At 35.1% G+C, this 22,961-nt stretch overlaps 1 protein-coding gene across 2 annotated transcripts in view; it reads right to left on the bottom strand.

Annotated features, from left to right (window-relative positions):
• The window catches only part of Cap-G (Chromosome associated protein G), a 94,892-nt gene that overhangs the window by 40,905 nt on the left and 31,026 nt on the right, over positions 1-22,961 (bottom strand). The window contains exons 7-13 of one of the 2 annotated variants that reach the window (XM_069833001.1): positions 22,833-22,961; positions 21,235-21,354; positions 15,997-16,210; positions 9,471-9,632; positions 6,240-6,380; positions 4,258-4,362; positions 4,062-4,170 (exon numbers count right to left, since the gene is read on the bottom strand). The exon at positions 22,833-22,961 is cut by the window's right edge and continues 63 nt beyond it. In XM_069833001.1, the coding sequence (XP_069689102.1) occupies positions 4,062-4,170; positions 4,258-4,362; positions 6,240-6,380; positions 9,471-9,632; positions 15,997-16,210; positions 21,235-21,354; positions 22,833-22,961 (980 nt within the window). The remainder of the gene's footprint in view (positions 1-4,061; positions 4,171-4,257; positions 4,363-6,239; positions 6,381-9,470; positions 9,633-15,996; positions 16,211-21,234; positions 21,355-22,832) is intronic. The other variant, XM_069833002.1, reaches the window with a different exon arrangement.

Raw genomic sequence — 22,961 nt, 5'->3', positions numbered from 1 at the left:
AAGCATGCGCATTACGGTTCCTCCTTCCACCGTGCACAGTGGCGCCGCCTTAGAATTACTACTTTGCGCGGGAAAATTTAAGGTCGGATACTTTTTAGACAGGCCTCGTATATTTTTAAAATGGCATTTCAATTAAACTTAACTTCATCACATTCTCTGATTTTTCTCATCTTGAAGGAATATTTCTTTGCTTGTGTCAGACTTGTGAGATACAGAGTTTACTAGGAATGAGATCACTTGAGGAACTTCTCTTGCTAGCTTGCAAGTCTAGCCTACTTATCTGTTACTTTAGATTTTTAAATTCTTTGAATTCAATTTTCAGAGTTCAGCTTTAGGTGTTCACCGTTCAAGATAAGACTGAAGCAATGATAAAGAAATTACACTTGTGGTCTAGCTGTGTTGTCAATCGAGAATTCGATTAATTTCCCACTCTAGATAACTTCCTAGCAACAAATGGTGATGAACTCTTATCCGGTATCGTTAGGAGTATGAAGAACATCTTGATTTATTAACATTAAAATTAAGGAAACATTTATCTTTCTGCAATTGAAAAAAACAATTGGGTGAAAACCTTCTGTGTGACAAAAAATAGTCCGTCCATCAAAGAAGAAGAGAAGCTGTTAGTTATTATCTTCTGACTCAAGCTTAAAAATTGTGTTTCCCACAACGACCTTGTTGCAATCTTATCTGCATTTACCCATGTATCCACATGTTTTTTGACCCACAACAGAACACTTAAAAGTCATTTACATCAACATACTTGTGTCCAGTGTACATTTTCTGTTGGTCTCCATGAAGAATTGATATACAGGGTGTTAAAAAAAAAGTATCCAATATTTTGGGAGGTGATAGTATGCATCAAAAGAAGAAAAAAATGTCTAATAAACATGTGTCTTACAACACATACTTTCTGAGAGTTGAACACTTGTTCATAGGAGGTGCTCAATGTGACGTCCATTTATGGCAATGCATTTTTCTACCCTACAATAAAGCAGACTACCAGATAATCATACTGTAGTTGACACCCCTGGCATGGAATAATGATACATTGCAAGGAATACTGAAAACAAAAGTTTGGTTGCAGATATGAGTGGGATTCAGCAGAGTTGGTGTTGTGAATTTTCGTAATCACCATGTTTGGGCTGATGAAAATTCCCATGCAGTTGAAGAAATAAGGCATCAGCACCGATTCTCAATCAACATATCGACAGACATTCTTGGCAATAGATTAAGGGCCATACATGCTACCACAGAGATTAACTGGGGCTCGTTATCAGGACTTTCTTATTAACGTATTGCCTACTTTGCTGAAGTACGTGCCATGTCAGCAAAGATTACAGATGTGGTTCGTGCATGATGGCATACCAGCACATTTTTTTGACAATGAGCGTGAACACCTGATGCTGACACTTCAGGACCGCTGGATTGATTGGGGAGGCCCCACACCTTGGCCCGCTCATTCCCCAAACCTAAATCCCCTAGACTTTTGGTTATCAAGAACAACCAGGTCAATTTCAAAGAGTGTGTGATCTCTTACATCAAAGGGCAGAGGAACTGCCATAAATGGACGTCACATTGAGCACCTCCTACGAACAAATGTTCAGATCTCAGGAAGTATGTGTTGTAGGACCCATGTTTATTAGACTTTTTTTTTTGTTTTGATGCATACTAGTACCTCCTAAAATATTGAATATTTTTTTTAACACTCTGTAGATGTAAATTTAATATTGAGCCAAACTTGCAATTTAAGAGTATCTACAATTGAACCAGACGTCAAAACTGCCAGCTACCAAAGCAATATCCAATAACAACCTTACGGCAAGTCTAAGAAACTAATTTCATTTTTCTCAGGAAAATTGATATCTTTGTATTTATGTGTTTTCAGGTTGAAATCGTATTCAAAAGCTAAAACTAAAATTTAATATCACTACCAATTCATTAAAGATACTTAATTCACTACATCATGAAATATGTAATGAGTAGAATATATTTACAGATCTAAATTATGCAAAATATTTTTAGGGGTCCATGACATTCAAAAGGTTGGGAACCACCAAGTTAAAGCATGGATTGTTAGATACACACGCATATCACATTCGAAGTTTGCATAGTACTGGGGTAAATTAGCAGAATGAGCTAATATGCTGTGCTGCTTTACAAAACTGGACCATGCAAAAATTTTCTTGAAGGTGTCTTGAATTATTTCATACCCTTTTCTTTACAACAGCAATTAGCTGTTAATATGACTTGACGATCCCAAGGTCCTGCTGATAATTTATCTACATTTCTATCATCACTGTGTTGTTCCTGACTGTCACTGTAGTTAGCAATGATCTCCAATAGTGTCTATTGTTCAGCAGTAATGAGATCATCAAAGTCAATGTCAACACACAAAAGTACAGTCGGTCGTTTCTTACTCACCTTCCCACCAAGTATTTTTTAGTCTTATGAACAAGTGATTTGTCAGTCTAAAGCTGAAATCAGTCAGTTAAAGCACTTGCCTGCTGGTCTAAAGTTGCGCTCGGGAGCAGGTTCAATTCCAGCTTGGGCTGATTAACTGGTTGGGTTTTCCCGAGGTTTTCCCCAAACCATAAGGTAAATACCAGGTAATCTATGGCGAATCCTCGGCCTCATCTCGCCAAATACCATCTCGCTATCACTAATCTCATCGACGCTAAATAACCTCCTAGTTGATACAGCATCGTTAAATAACCCACTAAAAAAAGAAAAAAGCTGAAAGAGACCGAACTCATCAGCATTATAAATGCAGTCATGTTCATATCTTTCTAGGAACCCTCTAGCAATATGCAACATCCAAGTGTTAACATCATCTTCATTGAGAGAGACTGCTTCCTCTTGCCGATAGACAATACAGTAACATTATGAGAAAGAATTAAGACACTCCGTAAATGTGCTGAATTCCGTAATGCCAAGCTCTTTAAGGCGAGTTTTGGAAGCAATGAGTGTTATATTATGTCATAATCTTTGTCCACGACCAGGGGAAAAGATCGTCGTCGTCGTCGTCCTCATCATCATCATCATCATCATCATCATCATCATCCTCTTATCCTGTCCTCCTTTTGGAAGGTCGATTCCAAATATACCTCCATTCATCTCTCTCTTCCTAAGCTTCTTTCCCATTTATTTCATCCCACTTGTATCCCCGTTCTTGTTAAGTTCTTCTGAATTTGATCTATCCATTTTTCGCGTGGTCTTCCCATTGGTCATCTTCCTTTCACTTTTAAATTTAATATTCTCTTTGGCAGCCTTTCCAATTCCATTTTGTCAAGGTGACCAAACCATTGTAATCTCTTATTTTCTAATTGTGTTGTTAATTTTTCAACCTTCAGAGTTTCCCTGATTATGTTGTTTCGTATCCTGTCTCTTCGTATCTTCTGTACAATACCTTGCAGGGTTTTCATCTCTGAGGCTTGAATTCTGCTCAGATCTTTTTTGGTGTATGTCCAGGTTTCTGAAGCATATGTCAAAACTGACTTGAAATATGTTTTATATACTGTCATTTTGCTCTTTATGGGTACATCTTTATTGCAAATTTAATGTTTTATTAAACTGTATACATTTGAACTTTCCTGTATTCTTTTGTTAATTTCATGCTGTATTTTTCCGTTTGAAATAATTTCTGTTCCAAAATAGTTACATTTCTCTACCTTTTTCAAATTTGTGCCTAATAACTTAATATTCCAGTCTTCACCCTGTATTCTTGATATTTTCATAACTACTGTTTTTTAATGTTAATTTTTAAGCCATATTTTTCTACTACTGTCTTCCGATACTCCAATCTTTGTTCTATGTAGTAAGTAGGAAAAGTGTTAAAGTTGGAACATTTTATGCAGGATATTTTAACATTATTTCTTATGGGGTGGATTAAAGGATTGGAAAAAATTAGAGTTAAAGGCAGGAAAGCATTATAAGAGGGAGTGTTAGATCGAGGTTTTACTATATTTGAGGGGGGGTGAAGTCTTTCACATGTAGCAAATTACTAAATTTCTTTCGTCAAGGAATCCTCTACACATATCAAGTAAATGGCATGTTGTGCACACCTGTGTCCTCCTCTTCCATCTGGAATGGCCGCAGTCCATACAGCATGAAGAGATCGAAGATCACTTTCAGAGTCATTATACACACCTCTTCACTCTCATTGTTTGCAAGCTGAAAAGAAACAGAAAAATATTTAATCAAACTGCCATGTCATCCAGTTGGAAAGCTACACAGTACTATATATATCATAATCAATACCTGGAAGTAGAACATGAGTATGTACTGCTTTGCCAGCTCCTGGTCCAGCAAACAGAATACTCCTATAGCTCTTAGTGCCAATGATCGAACATATGTGTCACAATCCTGAAAAAAAACCAAGACTTTTCAAAGACTCTGATTGAAAACAAACTTATTGTAACTTAGCATGTACTTTCTAGGCTTAACATTAATTTTACAGTTATTAAATTTCTTCTTCCTCTTTGCCTTACAGGGATGTATTCCATGACTTCTGGTCTTTTGCCAGTAACTATTTATGATTACCATTATCCTAATAATCAGATGTTATCTCTGTAGAAGTGCATATAGATCAGGAAGCTTCAATATCTCGGTTTTAGACAACTGGCTCAATAACGACCAATTGGCTAGATCATACCTGCACAAACAGCACTCAACGAGCACGAGCGCTCCTTCGGAGCAGTAGAGCCGTGTTTACCGCTCGCCAAAACGGAGAGGAAGATACGTCAGAATGACAGACTTGCTATAGGTAGAGAAGAGGGAAACGACCACTCAGTTATCTAGTGGAGTGCAGTGTGTAGGCCTATTCTCAGTAACTGTTTCACGTTGCTTACCTACTTCTACAGTATAGTATGGTGAAATCTAAAAGACGGAACATAACATTTAACGATTTACAGCTGAAACTTTTGATCTTCAAGTGACCTAAGGGCTAAAGATCGTTTGAATAATACTACTAGCCTGGTTGAGTTTTACAAGACTAAACATTAGCAATAATATCCACGACTACACAGGCTGGCTATGAAAATGATTGCTGTGTTTGACTCAGCATTTATATTTGTGAGCAACTGTTTTCTATAATCAACTTTAATAAAGGCAGGCATCGAACATCTGTAACTGATGTTTCATTATGATCAATAGGCTACTGTTCCTTTCAGCTGCCAACAGCATAAAACTTCGTTTTGATGTACTGATAAATAAAAGTATAACAAAATGATATTGTACATTTAAGTAACTATAGAATTTCTATTATTTCTGTAAAATAAATCTTTCTTTATCAATTAATAATTGTCCAAGATAGTTTTGCAAACACTGAACGGGAATTCATTTCATAAACACTCGTAATACTACTTCCTTTTGTGTATTTTGTACGAGATCACCCCTTCTTCCAGTCCACCCTTATACAGAGCGCAGCTAATATCTGCATTCCACTCATGAGCTGTGAGCCGGCTCAGAGAGCGCAAACCTTGTGCAAGCCTGGGCTAGATCTTAGAGACTTCTCACCTTGCCTGTAATTCCACTCTTTTTCTAAGAAATAATAACAAATGTCAGTGTATTAAACTTGGTAGCAGAATTATGAGTTTGTATGAGTGTGATTTGAATCCTGAATCCTGCAAGATGGAACTCACTCAAGTCTCTGATTCAACTAGCGATGAAAGTCATTGTGCTGCTTATAGACAATAAAGGTACAGCCTGGACCTGTAGTCATGATGTGCTTTAGCTTAGCTATAGACTTTCTCTCCTTTCTGTCATATTTCCTTTCAGGACCAAGACAAGTTTAGTGATGCCTCAAATATCCAATTATTCCCTTCCTATCTGTTTTACACTTCTACTTTAATTATTTTATTATAACATTTCCTATTGTTAATGTACGACTTTAGTTGTTTTCCACTCATGGTTTAGTTTCTTTTGAGTGCTGGCAACAGATGAAGACGCAGATGGTTTTCCCATATGAACTGTGAAAAGAGACAGTTATGTATGAACAGAACCAAACACGGGAACCAGCAGTGTACCTGTCAGAGCACCAAGCTTGCTGTCCAGCACCATGGGAACTGGGCTTAAATTAAATGTCTTTCTTTGGTTTTTTGTTATAGATTCCAGCACCAAGTGATAACTCACAATAAATTAGCATATTTCTTCTCGTCTAAAACCCCACACTCTAATTTCAATTAATAACATTAGGATTTCATTGTTAACTTAACCAGAAAGTATGTTACATCTGTCATTACCTCAATAAATCGTATCACGAAGTTCTCCATCAAGCTGCGCAGATGAGGAGTCAGACTGGTTACTGTCGGCGATTTCATCATCTCGTAAATAATGGTGAGACACTTTGATAGAGTGGCACGGTCATTTCGCTGTTCCCGCACCTGTTAAAATTCCAAATCAATAACTTTGTATTTAAATGAGGAAAAATCAATATTTACAGAGACCTGAATCAGAAGCAAGATGATCAGAATTATTATTTATCGTCACTCTCCTCCTACTCCCTTAGGAGTAAACCAATAGGTTCATTTTCTCACAAGAATTTAGATTATCTTTCCAACTTATTCGCAATGTTCAGCATCTCTTACCAGTGGGTTTACAGTCTATGGCAAAGATTCTCAAACTTTTTTCTCTAAGTACCACTAATTCAGTGTACTAAAGACTCAAGTATAGTGTGGCAGCTTAATAAAGATCCTCTTGGGCAGAGACGACCATAGAATACAAGTGGAGCAAATTGCTACAAGACTAATCAAACCGAGATTACATTTACTCCTCCATTTTTAACAATTCCAGTCAACAAAACGATAATTACTCTAACCTTTACAATGTTCGCTAACTTGAATTGTTACTACAATGTATTTATTATAAATGTAACTAAGCACTGCCAGGAAAATTAAACGCAATTTGTAATAATGAAACTAGTACATAAACGGATTGAGTAGTACATTTATTTGACTCCTCCGCACGAAATGTGTACCTGAATTGTCGATTGTACACAGGACCTGAGAATGAACATAACCTCTCTCTTAATCTGTAATAAATATGTTATCAGGACGAAGTTGAAGTGGGAAATGACAATGTGACAACAGTGTAGTAACAAAGCATAGAACATTGATGAGATTTGCGGAGTCTGTTAACATGTCACACCCAAATTATATTAGAGCATGAGCTTTGGAAGGGTCAGGTCTATCTTGCCAAGCTATACCATCTACCTAAAGCAATGTAGACATTTACAGTGAATAGAAGTACTTTCATAACTAAATGCATTAAATTTACGAATTCATGAAAATATGTTCTTACTCAATTATCTGGCAAAATCTCATATCCTGGTCCCTTTGGTGTCGGTTAAGAGGGATTCTACTGTACCTTGAAAACTTGTTACATAAATTCAAACGTAAATTAAAAATATTACTTACTTAGCTAGAAATCTGATTGTGGCCAGTTTTATATTCTAGCTTTAAAATGAAAGTAACAGAGCATGAAAATGTTGAAAATTGGATTGAGTTAAGAGGTAAATGCTGGATTCTGACAAAGCAAGTAGCCACAATTTTCAATAATTGAATTGCGCATTTAAATTACAGTAAACATTTTAAAATTATTTCAATATATTGAATAAAGATAAGGTTTCCTGTGTATTAATTTGCATCTGTATATCAGCTATGTATACTGAGAAAAATATATTTCATACTGTTAATTTTTCAGTGCTAAAAGCTACACCTACCCCCTTAAGTATTTTAACTAAAGATAGAAAACTGTAACTTTTCACTGCCAACATTCAGTAATGCTTCAGAGCTGTTGCATATACAGTGAAACCTGTTCAAGACGGAAGTGACATGGTCCTAATTTTTTTTCCATTGTGGACAGGTTTCCTTATTATTCAGGTGTGACATTAAAATGGAATATTTTGTCATTCATATACATGAAAAACAAAATGGGCTGCCGCAAATTGCAAGAAGTACAAAATATTCCATTTAACAATAATCACATTAAATCAGCTTTCTGTCGCTTATTACGTCGGTGAATCATCTTGATTAAAATCTCATTTTCTGCATTAATATTATCGTAACTCACTCATTAGTCATTAAACATTACTAAAGTTTACTAATCTCATTCTATTTAATATCTAACCCAATACTCTAATACTGTAATGTATATCACTGCACATTATTAATTAATTGGACTAAGAGCCATCTATTAGAAGCCTTGAATTCTGGTTTATTTAATTTCTTTCTCAGTTCAATAGCTTGCTTTGCAGAATAGATCCAGAAATTGGCTTTTTCTTTGAAAGGTCATGAAGAACTCACTCCCACAACAGTTCATTTATTTTCACATAAACAGTTGCTTTCTGGTTCCTTTTGTGTCACCAATATCGGCCGCAAGCCACTCACTCATTATGATCTTTATTTTTTAAAGTGTCACACCTGAGTTTTCCACAACTGTACTTCAATATTATTTCACATAGACTTTGTTTCTAATTTTCCTTTTATCTCGACAACTTTTACTTCATCATTTAATGTTAATGCCACATTTTATGCAACTTTTTTTTTACCTGGAAATCACTACACTTGCGCTCTGTCTAGCTACGACAGTGTACGGGTGTGAAGCATTGAAAATCTTTGAAGGAACTCGTCTGCCTAGTCAACAGGGTAATAAAATTTATGACCGACAGGCCAATACACCCTCGTACCCTCTAAAATTTTGCAAAGAAAACTTGTTTTTATCTTAGTGACCTACATATTTTGTATATTCCTTGAAATTACACGCTGTTTCAAAATATAGTTACAAAATATAGTGTGTCCAAAATATTGTTTCCGTTTTGAACGGTAGCAGACAGTTTCCGTTTCCGCATTGGAGAGTTTCAGTTTTATTCAGGAAAAATTACACATAATACATACAAATTTCGCCCGGACCAATAAATTGTTCTGAAATAGACAGGATTCCAGATTATTCAGGTTCCGATTTGAACAGGTTTCACTGTAATTAATTTCCATAGCAAAATGAATGGAAACTGCTATCTAACAAAAAAATTTCACACCGGAACAATTTTGAGTATATTCTTGTATTTGCAAACATTATTAAAAAATCATACTCTGATAATAGCAATCCCACAACTAACAGTTCTCCCAACCGAATGCAGACTGCCATGCACTACATGCAACATGCACTGTACTAATCAGCATTATGCAGCAATCAAAACTGCGAGAGTAGATCATGCGTGCATTGTTAATTCATGACGATGGAACCTCTAACACTACTCAGTCTGCACATGGTAAGTACATACACATAATCCTGCATACGAATAACTCAAAGGTCTTCTGATCAACAACATTTAGGTATTCCAGTTTTCCTATTACATGCTCTTGACATTTGAGAAAATAGAAACATTTATAACTGCTTTCTATACAAAAAGTTTCAACTAAAGTACAGATAATGTTCATAAATATATGAACATTGAGTAACTGCAGTACTCATACCTCTTCATGAACAACTTCTGGTACAGCATTCTGTTTTTGTAACTCTTCCTGCAATGACTTCAACTTTTCTAAAAGCTCTTGTGCTCGCAGGAAGTCCTGACCCTGAACAGCTGTCTCTTGCTCTTCAAGAACTTCATTAATTTGTACTCTGATCTTCGCTTGCTAAAATAATGAAAGGAAAATAATGGTAATAGATATTACCAACTATGTAAAATACGGCATAGATCAAAATATTTACTCATTAAGCTTTCAAGTTTAACATATTTCAGACCAAATTCACTTCTCCAAAATAATTTATATCACCATCTTCTTTCCAACTGTAAAGAATGTGAGAATGGCTAATTATATTTTATCTGGGGAGGGAGGGAGGGTTGGAACTGTCTTGTGAAGTAACATTTTTAATATACATGTTACGCAATAATTATCCTCACCATACAGATCAAACAGTGGATCTATACTGATGCTAAATGTATTCATTCTATTGCACACTGGTTAAAAATGCAAATTTTATTTAACAAAATTGACAACTTCGCAACTTGACCAGTTTGCATGAAAAATTATATTTGTCTTGTTTGTGTTATCATATAATAGAATTTCAGATTGTTACTCTAAGCTGAAATATATGTCAAATTTTAACAATTTTTATTGTGCTATTTTATGGCCTATTGTATTAATCACACATCAAACCATATTCCAAATAGTTCTAGACTGAAATTATTTTTTGTTTGACTATGAAAAGCATAGAGATTCTAGGATTTAGGAAACATCTTAATATTATATTATATACATTATATAGTGTTCAAAGAAATTGTTGCATATTATTTTATTGCAAGCTTATGAAGAAATATGCCAATTTATTTTTATGTTAAAAAAATATTGCCTATTTCTTCGTAAGTTTACAGTAAACTAATGTACAATAATTTTTACCAAAATATATATACTGTATGGTATATATATAAAAAAAAACAAAATTTATGTCTTTTAATGTTCCTATTTTAATATTTTATCTTAAATAATGTTATATGATTACATCACAGTTAAAATATCACATATATGAGGTTCTTGTATTGAAAACTATAAGTATCTGGTGATGCCACAAGAGTGGCAAAAACATTCATACAAGAAATATGCAACCTATGTAATAAAGAATTTTACTTTATGATATTATAATTGATAAATCATTGACGGAAATCTAACAAAACATTTATTTGAATATTAACTATAGACTTATCTGAACATCTCCAATATGAATTGTAAATATCCATAGAAGTAGTTAATGATGGTCCTGTTACATTTCAGTTTCTCAGGTTCTTGCCTCAACTCTCACAATAAAAGTCCAGTTAGCAATTACCCATATTTCATACTCTTTATGTTAGTCACCCTTGTTAAAAATACAACATTTTTACCAACTGACCGTTATTACATCTAAAACACTTTTCATTACCACACTGAGTCATTATTAAGGAGCGGATTCCTATGTAATTAAATACTATTTTTGCGTGTGATAAAACACAATTAACAAAGTTAAAAATTCCGAACATGAAGTTTCAAGTTTAAAACCCGAATTTTATTTCACATAAAAACACATATTTTCACAAAAAAAAAATTATGTAAATACAATATTTTCAGGAAATCTATTATAAACACATAAATCTTGGGAGTTTTTTTACTTAAATAATTTTTTTTTACAAGAACTTTTAAACATTTTAAAACTAAATCAATTATGTCACTCAGAACTACGTTATCTTTTTAAGAATTCTTGGTTGCTTCCTGTTTCTAAGCGCTGTGTGGTGTATCCATGATCCATTTTTGTAATAGTATCGCCTCAAATTCTGAGAACTGCTAGGCAGCATATCAATGTTATTATTAGAGAATAAATTAACATGGACAAGGAGGAGAAATCTCCCAACACATAATTAGGAATGTTTATTGTTGCTGAAGATGATTTCATTCCATGCTTTGTTTGTGAAACACAACAGATAAGAGCTCGGATATGAACATTATTTAATTTAAACAAATCTCTCGCCTCTCGCTCATGTCCATCAAGTAAGGCAATACGTCTTGTTGTGATTCCCTGTTATCGGGCTTCGTCAATCGATACCCTTCAAGATGTACTGAAAGATGGTTGTTTAAAAAACGATTTGGCTTTCCTATTAGCAAATCTAAGCTTTTTGTGTGACACCATAAAAAAACTCGAAACATCCAAAAACCTGTTGTCTGAAACAGGGAGGTGCGTGCCGTGAAAATTAAACTAGACTCGCTACCAGGTTCAGAAGTACAAGTACTAAGGGACAAATTCCAGAATGTGTTTGGGAAAAACAGTGGATATATAAAAATGTGTAAAGTTCTTCAAGTATTGGAGGGTGTGCCTGTAGGTGAAATTGACGGTGTTTGTGTTTGTGACATTCCTCTCTTTAAATATATACGTCTGATGTCCTGTGATGTGGAAAGATCGTTTTCACAGTATAAGTCGTTGTTCAGAGATAATCGGCATGCATTTGTGATGGAGAATTTGGAGATGACCTTTGTTGTTCACTGCAATTCTCGGCCAACTACTAGCACTCAAATGTGGCTGGTGAGTGCCTAGTAACTTTTCTTTTTTTTTCCAAGCTAAGTAAGGTATTTTTGTCATATTTAAAAAAAATATATATATTTTTTTTTATTTTTAGCAAATAAAAAATAAATATATTTAAATTTTTAACACATAAAAATCCGCTCCCTAGTCATTATTATATACAATAAGACTTCCAACATTTTATTTATAACCTACAGCACTCCAATATTTATAACAGAGCTGTCGATTTAGTCAATTAATTGAACTGATTAACCAAATAATTTTACAATTTGATTGACTGATCAAATGTATACTAATAGATTAATCAAACCAATTAAAAATAATTGTGTGGTGAAGGAAACATAACTGTCCTGTGAAGTCTGTGTAGGAGGATGCTGTCAACTTGCTCCAATGTCGAAATTGGAAACTGATGGCACAAAATAGGAATTGATGGAGGCAGAAACAGCGGGAGGCCATGGCCCAAACCTGAGCTGTAGTGCCATTGGATGGGTGGAAATCTGTGTAGCACAAAATCTGTATAGTGTGGGAAATTCTTAAGCAATGAATGACAGGTCATTAGTGTAAAATGATGTTCTTGTATTCTTGATTTAGATAGCCAAATGCAATAATACAGATGCGGCAGAAACAATGACCCATTCCACACATTTTATTTAAGCATGAAGAAATACAACTAGTGTGTGTGTGTGCAGTGTTCGAAAGAACACTTCATACAATTGATCACACATTAGTGTGTGTGCAGTGTTCGAAAGAACACTTCATACAATTGATCACACATGTCATTTTTTTTTAATTATGTCCTTCAGGTGTCCATCATTGTTGGCGATGCAATCTTCTGTACGAACACGCAAACTCGCGGTAACCTTACAAAGAGTGTCACCTGTTATGGCATTGATTTCGGCGTGAATGTTGTTTTTCAAGTACTGAATAGTTGTTAGCCTGTTAGCTTACACTTTGGATTTCAGGAATCATACAGAAAATAATCACAATCCGATAAATCAGGCGAACGGGCTGGCCAGCTGACATTACAAAAGCTGGAAACACGATGCTCTGGAAACATTCTGCGTAAGGCTGTCATGGATGTTCTGGCTGTGTGAGCGGTTGCACCGTCCTGTTGGAACCAGAACGACTGCATATGGACATTTTTACGGCACATTTCCTGTATTATGAACTGTTGGAACATATCGATCTGATGTTACAGAGACACTCTCATCTGCGTCATTCTCAAAAAAATATGGACCAAGAATACCCTGCACAGACACGCCACACCACAAAGTAACTTTTGTGCTATGAAGTGGTCTTTCGTGAATCTGATTAGGATTGGTAGGCACCCAGTACCTAAAGTTTTGTTTGTTCAAATAGCCCGGTAAGTGAAAATGGGTCTCGTCAGACATCATTAACTTGTTAAGAAAATCGAGTTGAGTGCTGATCATCTCCAGAAGCTGTGTACAGAAAGTGTGGCATGCCTGCAGGTCTCTGTGCTATAATTGTTACACCACTTGAAGCTTGTAGGGATGGAACTTCATATCCAGATGCAACATCTGTCGCATACTTCTGTCCGAAATGTTGTAAATGCCGACGAACTGAGTGCATTTGACTTCGCTCTAAAGCAGCTGTTCCTCTTGCAGTGTTGTCCAGGGTGCGTAACTATACACCAATGTACTGTATTATATACCAAAATTATTTTAATTTCTTTGCTTTATTTCATTATTAAATGAAAAATTTTAAGCGAGAAACTTCATAATAACTGTATTTTCAGTTTCATATCATGATCTGAAGTCTAATTTTCAACCTTATCTGGAGTGCAGATCAGATTCCAGTGTTACGAGAATTCGCATTTCCATCCATTTCTCCTTAGTTGTTTCTTTATATTACAGTTATTAGTTTAAGATGAAAGCATTATGTAACAAAAGCATTACTCTAAGGTAAACTAACACCAGTCACTGTAAGTAATCCATAAAAGACGCAATTAAGATATCCTTGGAGTTAACTGTGATTTAGGTAACTTCTATGATTATACCTGTGATAAATGTAATAATGCTACCCATAAAATCAACAAGCAATATGTTGAGTTACATATATAGCACCAAGATCTATGACAAAACAATGGCATGCACACCATCAGCAGAACATTGACTTTTGGCTGCTAGTATACTTTTTAGCACTAGTATTTGTCAAAAGTAGAAATTGCACATCAGTATTGTTAGGTAACATATATACCCATATATTTTGAGAAGATGAAATGTGAATACACACAATGAAAAGCATGATGACATGCATGATACAAAAAGCACGCAACCATTTTAAGCAGAAACATCAATTAAATATCGTTTGCAAGTGAAGTCTAATTGTTGAGGATAGTAAAACTGAGTATTATTCGACTGAGATGATTTTGTCATCCAGGTTGCTTAAAAAAAAAAAAAAAAAAAAAAAAAAAAACCTGAAAGAATTTATGAAACAATTGCATTACTGGTTGTTCTGTATGGTTGTGAAACTTGGACTCTCACTTTAAGAGAGGAATAGAGTAAAGGTATTCAAGAATAAGGTGCTTAGGAAAATATTTGAGGCTAAGAGGGATGAAATTACAGAAGAATGCCGAAATATACACAACACAGAACTGCACGCATTATATTCTTCACCTGACATAATTACGAACATTAAATCCAGACATTTGAGATGGGCAGGGCATGCAGCATATATTGGTGAATCGAGAAATGCATATAATGTTAGTTGGAAGACCTGAGGGAAAAAGACCTTTGGGAAGGCTCAGACGTAGATGGGAAGATAATATTAAAATGGATTTGAGGGAGGTGGGATATATTAGGAACTGGATTAATCTTGCTCAGAATGGCAGGCTTATGTGATGGTGACAATGAACCTCGGGTTCTTTAAAAGCCATTAATGAGTGTCACTTCACTGCATCACTTCCTACAGCCATAAATCACTTTCAAAAACATTGTTTACAATTTTCATGTGAAAAATATTGAAAGATATATGAAGGGTATTGGGGAAGGGAATGTTACAAAACATCATTATCGAGAAAAACAATTTTTAATACCTGAACATTCTTCGTTTTTAACCAGCGTACCAAATGTTTAACTTACACAGTTACTTCCAATTCTTTTTATTTTTTGTGACTGGACAGTTCTGTAGTCCCAGTTGCAACCTACATGAGTAGAATGAGCTATATACTATAAAATTGCCAAAAATTGACATTCCTTTTTTGTCGCCAACAGCCTTCATATTTATCTTCCTGTATTGTTAGCCCCTGGCAGTTACAAATATGATTTCTACGGTAGGGGTTTCTTGAAGGCAGAATTTATAGTCTGATTGATATCACAGACAAGAATGATGACTATCAGAAATGGATTTTTTTGAAGTAAGAAACAGAGAATAATTCCTGAAAATCTCCCATTCAGAGAGGAAAGAGTGTTTTATTACCAGTTTTTTAAAGTTATTTCCATGTTCAAATTCAAACTATTTCTTCACGATTTACAAGTTCAAATACAGACTTTTTTCATGATTTACAAAATTAAATATCAACTTTTTTCACGAATTACGAGAGTTTTATTTACAGACTTAATGCATTTTAGTCACCATTTTATGGTATGTCTATGCATTAACAATAGGCTACATTTTCTTCTGTGTAAGAGTATAAAATCTGGAGCATATATTTGGAACAAATTGGATGAAAAGAACCTTTCAATGGACACATCTTTCCAATCAGTCATAAAACTATTGCTGAGTATGGTGTGCAAAACCATATTCCTCTATTATGATATGTTCTTATTCCTTATAAATCAATTCAATATGGTAATTTGGCTAACGCAAAGAAAACACTCATATTTTGCATGAGGGATCAGGAAGCTCAGCACTGACCCAATCTTACCTCAGACAAGCAACAAAATAAGCAAAGGCTTAGACCTATTAGATGTCAAGCAAGTCATACAGTACCATTAGCTGCTTTTTGCGTCGTTCCTCTGAAGAGATTTCCACAGACACCTGCGTCATGGGCTCATGTACTTCAGACACAATTTCGGCTAAGAACAGAAGTCTTGAATTTACATGGGGTTGAACAGAAACAAGAAGCTCCACAAGGACAGGTACAAGTCCCTCCTTCACATAGGTGCATGTCAGCATGTCGTATATTAGCTTTTTCAAATTAGATCTGAAAACAGACATAGGCTATTGGCAAAAATGCAATTCCTTAAAATAGAATCTTTGAAATACGAGAAGTAACAATATAATTGAGTTAATTATCATTGCAACCATTCATCATGTACTTTTTAAGGAGTGGATCCTTTGACCCAGTCTATCCACACACTTGCGACAATTATGAACCCCCGTTAGCATCACCATGCACAGCACATAGTCAACGCTTAAGATACCAGTAGACAAAGAGACAGAATTCTTGAGGAAGAGAGATAAATCATTACTTTCCTGAGTCATGTCATAACACAGAACTGAATTTCAAAACAATAAAAAAGAATTTATCAGCACACAATTTCATGATAACCATGACAGCAACATAAACCCTAAACTGAGCTTCAAAATATTACTCATTTTATGTTTAGTCTGGGCTGACATCCTTTAGTTGAATGATTATATTCATACGTACTAAATCTTTTTTTTTCAATTAATACTTGTATACCGGAATGTACAGGGTGGACCGCTCGAATGTACCTAATTTCAATTGTATGTGACTGGTAAACGGTTGAAGATGGAATCTTACGGTAACGTTTATATGAAAGGAAAACTCAACAAGTTTCGAATCCTGTTGGTAGACAATGCGCAGACACAGTTTCTTTTCATAGATTGTATCGAGTGTCAAAATGGCGAAACCGCAGATGAAAGCGCAAACAGTGTTGTGGTATGCGGAGTTTAAATCAATTGTTATCGGAGTATCGGTGAATGTTTAACCATGATGCTCCAACTACTAAAAGCATTAAGAAGTGGCACGATACATTTTTAGCTACAGGATCGGTGTTGAAGAAGCATGGTGGTGGTCATAGAACATCCGACAAAATGGTTGCAAATGTTCAACCTGCACATGAGTGATGCCGCGGAAGTCATTAAGAAGAGCTTCGCAGGAACTTCAAGTACCAAAATCAATAGTGCAACAAATTGTCCACAAAATTCTCAAACTGTACGCATACAAGTGCAGTTAATGCAAAGTCTGGACTCGGATGACAAACCCAAATGAGTGGAATTCGCCAATACGATGCTAGACCATCTCAGCACTGATCCTGATTTTATGTCCAAGATTTTCTTCTTGGACGAAGCCATGTTCCATGTGTCAGGTAAAGTAAACCAGCATAATGTGCGGATCTGGGGATCGCAGAATCCTCACGCTATACAAGAGCACGATCGTGATAGTTCCAAGTTAAATGTGTGGTGTAATTTGTCACAGCAGCAGGTCATTGGACCGTTTTTCTTCGTCGAGGAAACTGTGTGTGGTACCATATATCTTGACATGCTGGAGCAGTTCTTCTTTCCACAAATTGAACACCTGCAGCCCAACATCCTTTTCCAGCAAGATGGCGCTCCTCCACACTGGTTCAATGACGTTCGTACGACTTTAGACGTGTTCCCTGGCTGTTGGATTGGTAGGAGAGGACCAATCGCTTGGCCCCCGAGATCTCCGGATTTAACACCGCTCGATTTCTTTCTCTGGGACTACATCAAAGATAAAGTGTACGCCACCCCAGTCAGAGACCTTTGTGATCTTCAGGAGCGCATCATAGAGGCTACTGAGAGCATTCCAGAAGACATGCTCCAATGTGCTTGGCAAGAAATCGTTCATCGCCTCAATATCATCACAGTGACAGCTGGAGCTCAAGTAGAGATATGGTCATGTGCATATCGAAACTTGTTGAGTTTTCCTTTCATATAAACGTTACTATAGGTTTCTATCTTCAACCGTTTACCAGTCACATACAATTGAAATTAGTTACATTCGAGCAGTCCACCCTGTATTTTCCTGTTTGTGATTATATTCCTATGTATTCCATCTTTTTTAATTATTTTTTTATTATATTCTTTTTAAGTTAATTCTTGTATACCAATATTTTCCTGTATGTGCTTTGATCCTGGCTGAGTGGAAGAGAAAGTCAGATGGCCTTAATTTTGCCAGGGAAAATAAAACTATTATTAAATAAAACTACAGTATTGTTATTAGTCATTGTTAGTAAGAAACAAAATTATATGCACTGGTACATTCTGAAACAAATAATTTTTATACAAAACATTTCTATGAAATATGCACTACGAAAGAACAGAAAATCTGATAAAAATTATCCAAATTTATGAATTGCAAACCTTCACATCAAAACTGGAAAATAAATTAAACAATTAAATCTGTAAAGAACCTATAAAATCCAGGAGAAATAATTTTCTTCCAACACACTGTAGCATAATTGCAATGAACACGCTGACTTTCTTGCCAAAAAGAAGTACTAATATTTCGCAAACAAGAAACTCTGCAGTACTATTTGAGGCAGTAAAATTGAAAATTCAAAGAACATTGAAATCAAAATTAGAATAGTTCAGAACAGAAAGTGAAAATAAGCAATGAAGTGAAATTTTGAAGAATAAACATCTAATCCAAGATTTTCCCAGGGCAGCATCAATGGCATTATTCCATCTCTACACAGTACAAGCTGCTTGACAGCTCACCTCCATAGAATGTTCCTCTATTCATCACTAATTGCCCATTATGTCGAAATCGGCAAATAAAGAATTTAGACCATTTTTTCAAGTGTCAAGCCATCAGGAAGATTGATGCTGATGAAGATCTTCAGCTAGAAGAATACAATTGAGATGCAAGACACCAAATGAAGGCTATCCAAAGCCAAGAGCATTAGCAAACAACATCATTTACAAATTAGTGGCAGAAGGTTCCATAACAAGATATGAAAATTATCATATTGACACAAATCTAGTAGAGGTCAACGCTTTCATGCCATTTTACACTTTCTTTTTTTTTTCATCTTAACGACACTGATTTAATTAAGATTGTCATCTTCATGCTAATTGATAATGAAACACGTTAACTATGAAAGGAATCAATCAATCTTCTTAATGTATCCAGCTGTTTGCTGACAACATAAAGTCCACTATAGTCCACTGTAGTTTATTCAGTTGTTGTTTTTCACGAGAAATGAGGGGTATTTTGATCGGTGTTCATTATAGATGCCTGTTGCTAGTAGCCAGAGTTGTGGTGTAGTCAATATATACTGCAGGGATGTGTCTTCTGTGACTGGTGCTGATGATTTTAATTTACTTCTTTTGTGGTTTATGGATGGACAGTATAGAAGAATGTGTTCCAGATCTTCATCCTGATTATTACACCACAGACAAGTAGGATTATCAGAAAGGAAGAAATAGTAAAATTTTTACGTCATTTTATGCCATGAAAACAAGAGCTAAACATTATACACTTACTGAAATTTGAAATTTATCATATAATATGGATATCATTGAGAGCATAAACGCATATTTTAAACATTTATCGACCATATATAGCCCACGTGACACTCTTGAAAGTAGTAGCAATTGATATTATATTTGTCAAGAAAAACTGAAATTTTTCAAATTTTCGTAAAAATTAAAAGTGAAATTTAAAAATGAAGTCTATAAAAAGTTAGACCAATAATAGAAAGAATAACTTCGTTAATAAAGCATGTTTCAAAATTTCGCGTTAATCCTACTAAAAAAAAAGCCATGACTAACATAACCTCAGAGGTGTGACTAATGTAACCTTAACTGTGTGACCAATGTAGGTTTAAGTTGTGGGCCTAATAAACAACATTTGGTGCACTAGTCAAAAGTCGTAATTCTCTTGAATATTTGAGTTGGATGGTTAATGTTAGTAATATTTATTTCAACTGTCAGAGATAAGGCATTCTCTTACACTCAGTTATTAATCCTTCAAGTAGACACATAAATTATATTTGAATTAAAAATATAATAGGTCTATTATTAAATAGTAGTAATAAGAGTTATGTTAAGCATTATAATTAACTATACAATATAGGTCTAAATGTTACGTTATCATTAAATTTATACAAAATAAGACAGTAGGCCTAATTACAATAATAGTAATCATATTAACTGAAAGAAAATCATGTTAAAATTAATTAGGAGCCTACATGATTCTACATTTCATTCATTCATAGTGTTCTAAACCCAGCATTCTCCAGTTTTCCTATTTTCTGCCTTCTTCTTACTATCCACATACGATCCATGTATCTTAATGTCGTCTATCATCTAATATCTTCTTCTGCTCCAAACTGTTCTCCTATTCACCAGTCCTTCCAGTGCATCCTTCAGAAGGCAGTTTCTTTTCAACCAGTGACCCAGCCAATTCCTTTTTCTCTTCCTGATCAGTTTCAGCATTATTCTTTCTTCACAGCTTCGTTTCTTATTCTGTCTGTCCATTTCACAAACTCCATCCTTCTCCATATCCACAGCTCAACTGCTTCTAGTCGCTTCTCTTCACTTCGTCATAATGTCCATGTTTCTGCCCCAAACAAAGCTACACTCCACAGAAAGCACTTCACTAGTCTCTTAATTAGTTCTTCCTCCAGAGGTCCGCAGAAGATTCTACATTTGTCAGTGTAATTCTTTACAATTTCGTTACCAAAGGAAGATGGATATATATTTATATCCATATTGATTGTAGCAAATATTTTCTTTTATTTCACGTATTTAAAATAATAATGTAGGAATTAATGTACTACCAAAATAAATACAAAGAAAATCAATTAACTCTAACTCCATATTAAAAAGCTCTTTCCTCTGTGTATGTATATACATTTTCAGCCGCCTGTAAATTCCCAACCCCTCTTTTACCTCTTAATCCCTCTCTCTCCTTTTCTGTACAGCGGCTGACCGTTCTAAGTAATCTGTTCCGTTCGCAAATCGTGAGGTTCCTCAGTGAGTACAAATCGTGTACAGTCCTGAATTAAGCAATGTACTATTACATACAAATATCGATATTTCGAATTCAACCGAACAGGCTACATAAGGAACAATTTTAGACAATGCTAGAAAAAAGACATAGGAACTTTTAACTTATTACATAGAAATATAAGATAGTACGTGTAACTTGATTTTGGAGTTGAACATTTTAAAATAGTTCCATGCTCTCAGTGCATTTCCTATTTAAACTTGAAGTCAATATTACCTTACCTGCCCATTTCATCTCCCAAATCAAACACTTTCGCCAATTCTAGCAGCTGCACAACAACAAACTGGCGTTGAATTTGAGACCAGGTACTTGTATCCTTTGGTTGTTCAGCAAGGTAAAAACTGGAAAACAAATATTGAAAGAAAAGAACATATAGGAATAAAAAGCTAATTCTAAATAAAAGTCATAAGAATCACTAATTCGTAATGTCCACTATAGTACCAACATATATTAACCTGCTTATTGATAAGTAATATCCTAGATCATATACGAGAATGTAACAGATAGGTCATCACTATGTTAAAATCGTTTGCACTTTGAAGAGAACAACTGCCAGGATCGCCACCCATCCGCCGTAAATGAACACGAGATGGCAGTACAGTCGCTAATGCAATTCAAATGGGAATTATGACTTGACTCCTTATGTAACTAGATGGCAGCGTAGTAAACCTGACAAAAGTTGTTAACGTCAAAGCCTATAAGGCTGATCTATCTGGGGTATATATGATATAGGGTAATATCAACTCTCTAGAAAAAATTATTTTTCAGTAACATTTAGCAGACACACATTCAAGGGCTTACTATGTTAATTTTTAATAATTGTTGTTTATAATATTTTCCATTAATGTACAAAAACTGAAGACTAAAGTAAGACTAGGTATATAACTAAGTATGTATATAGATGTCCAAATGTATGCTCAAAACTTCTGTGAAGAGTTCTGCGAGTCGTTCGCTGACGATTAGAAAGAATAGTTGGAATCGCAGACTGGAAAAAATCGTGAATGAATCATTAGAATCGATTCGTAATGTATGATTGAATCTTTGGAATCTACTTCTGAAAAAGAATTGTGTTGCCCAACTCTACAGCACACAGATCAAGGTGCAAGATCGGACAACGCCATAGTATAATGGGATCCTGTGTTTGAGGTGAAGTAGTACCAACCTTATTTCAAATAATGTGCACACCCCAGTTTTTCTTTGCTAAATTCCGGAAAAAAAATATGTGCAGAGTATTCGCGTATGTATGGTATTTTTCAAATTTTTCCTGTTTCCTTGGTACTATGTTGTAACGAATTACCAAGGATTTAAAACTGAAAATGATTAAAACTGTAATATAGAAAATTTCATCATAGAAGTCAAGTAATTTGCTATCACGGAAAACTTTCTTTTGTTTCTGGCAGAAAGAAGCATTGTCCTTGAGATCTAATGTTCTTGTACGCACCCGACAAATAACCTCTAATATGTACTAAAAAAAAATTACCTTCTGCTATGCAAGACAACAGCATTATAAACAGATCGACTTCCTCTGCTGAGAAATGATTTGTGCAATATGTCTTATGGCTTGCAGGCTCAAATTTAGCAAGTATAACAAGCAAAGGTATAAGAAAATTCTCCATGCAAGAAGGGCTAGCTGCAAAAACAGAAGAGAGGAAAAAGTGGAGAGGTATGCATAAAAATAATGTGAAGATGAGTGAGGAAACTGAAGAACACGAAATCTCCTGCATTTCCTGGTTACCACTTTGAAGCACTATCATACAACAGTCCATATTCAAGTTTTTCTCAAGTAGTGTTCCACATACAAACTGCAACATTGACATACCTTCGAACATACTGACAGAATGGTGTCAGATCGGGTATTATGTCATCTAGGTCTTCATCTCCTTCCTTGTGAAGATGCTCAGCCAAACATCGCCAAAACAGGGCATTCTCAGAAGTCAGTTTATCAAGA

This window comes from Periplaneta americana, chromosome 8, assembly GCF_040183065.1.
Source record: "Periplaneta americana isolate PAMFEO1 chromosome 8, P.americana_PAMFEO1_priV1, whole genome shotgun sequence".
Taxonomy (NCBI): domain Eukaryota; kingdom Metazoa; phylum Arthropoda; class Insecta; order Blattodea; family Blattidae; genus Periplaneta; species Periplaneta americana.
The sequence above is the reverse complement of the archived record's forward strand: the minus strand, read 5'-3'. Positions and strand labels throughout refer to the sequence as shown.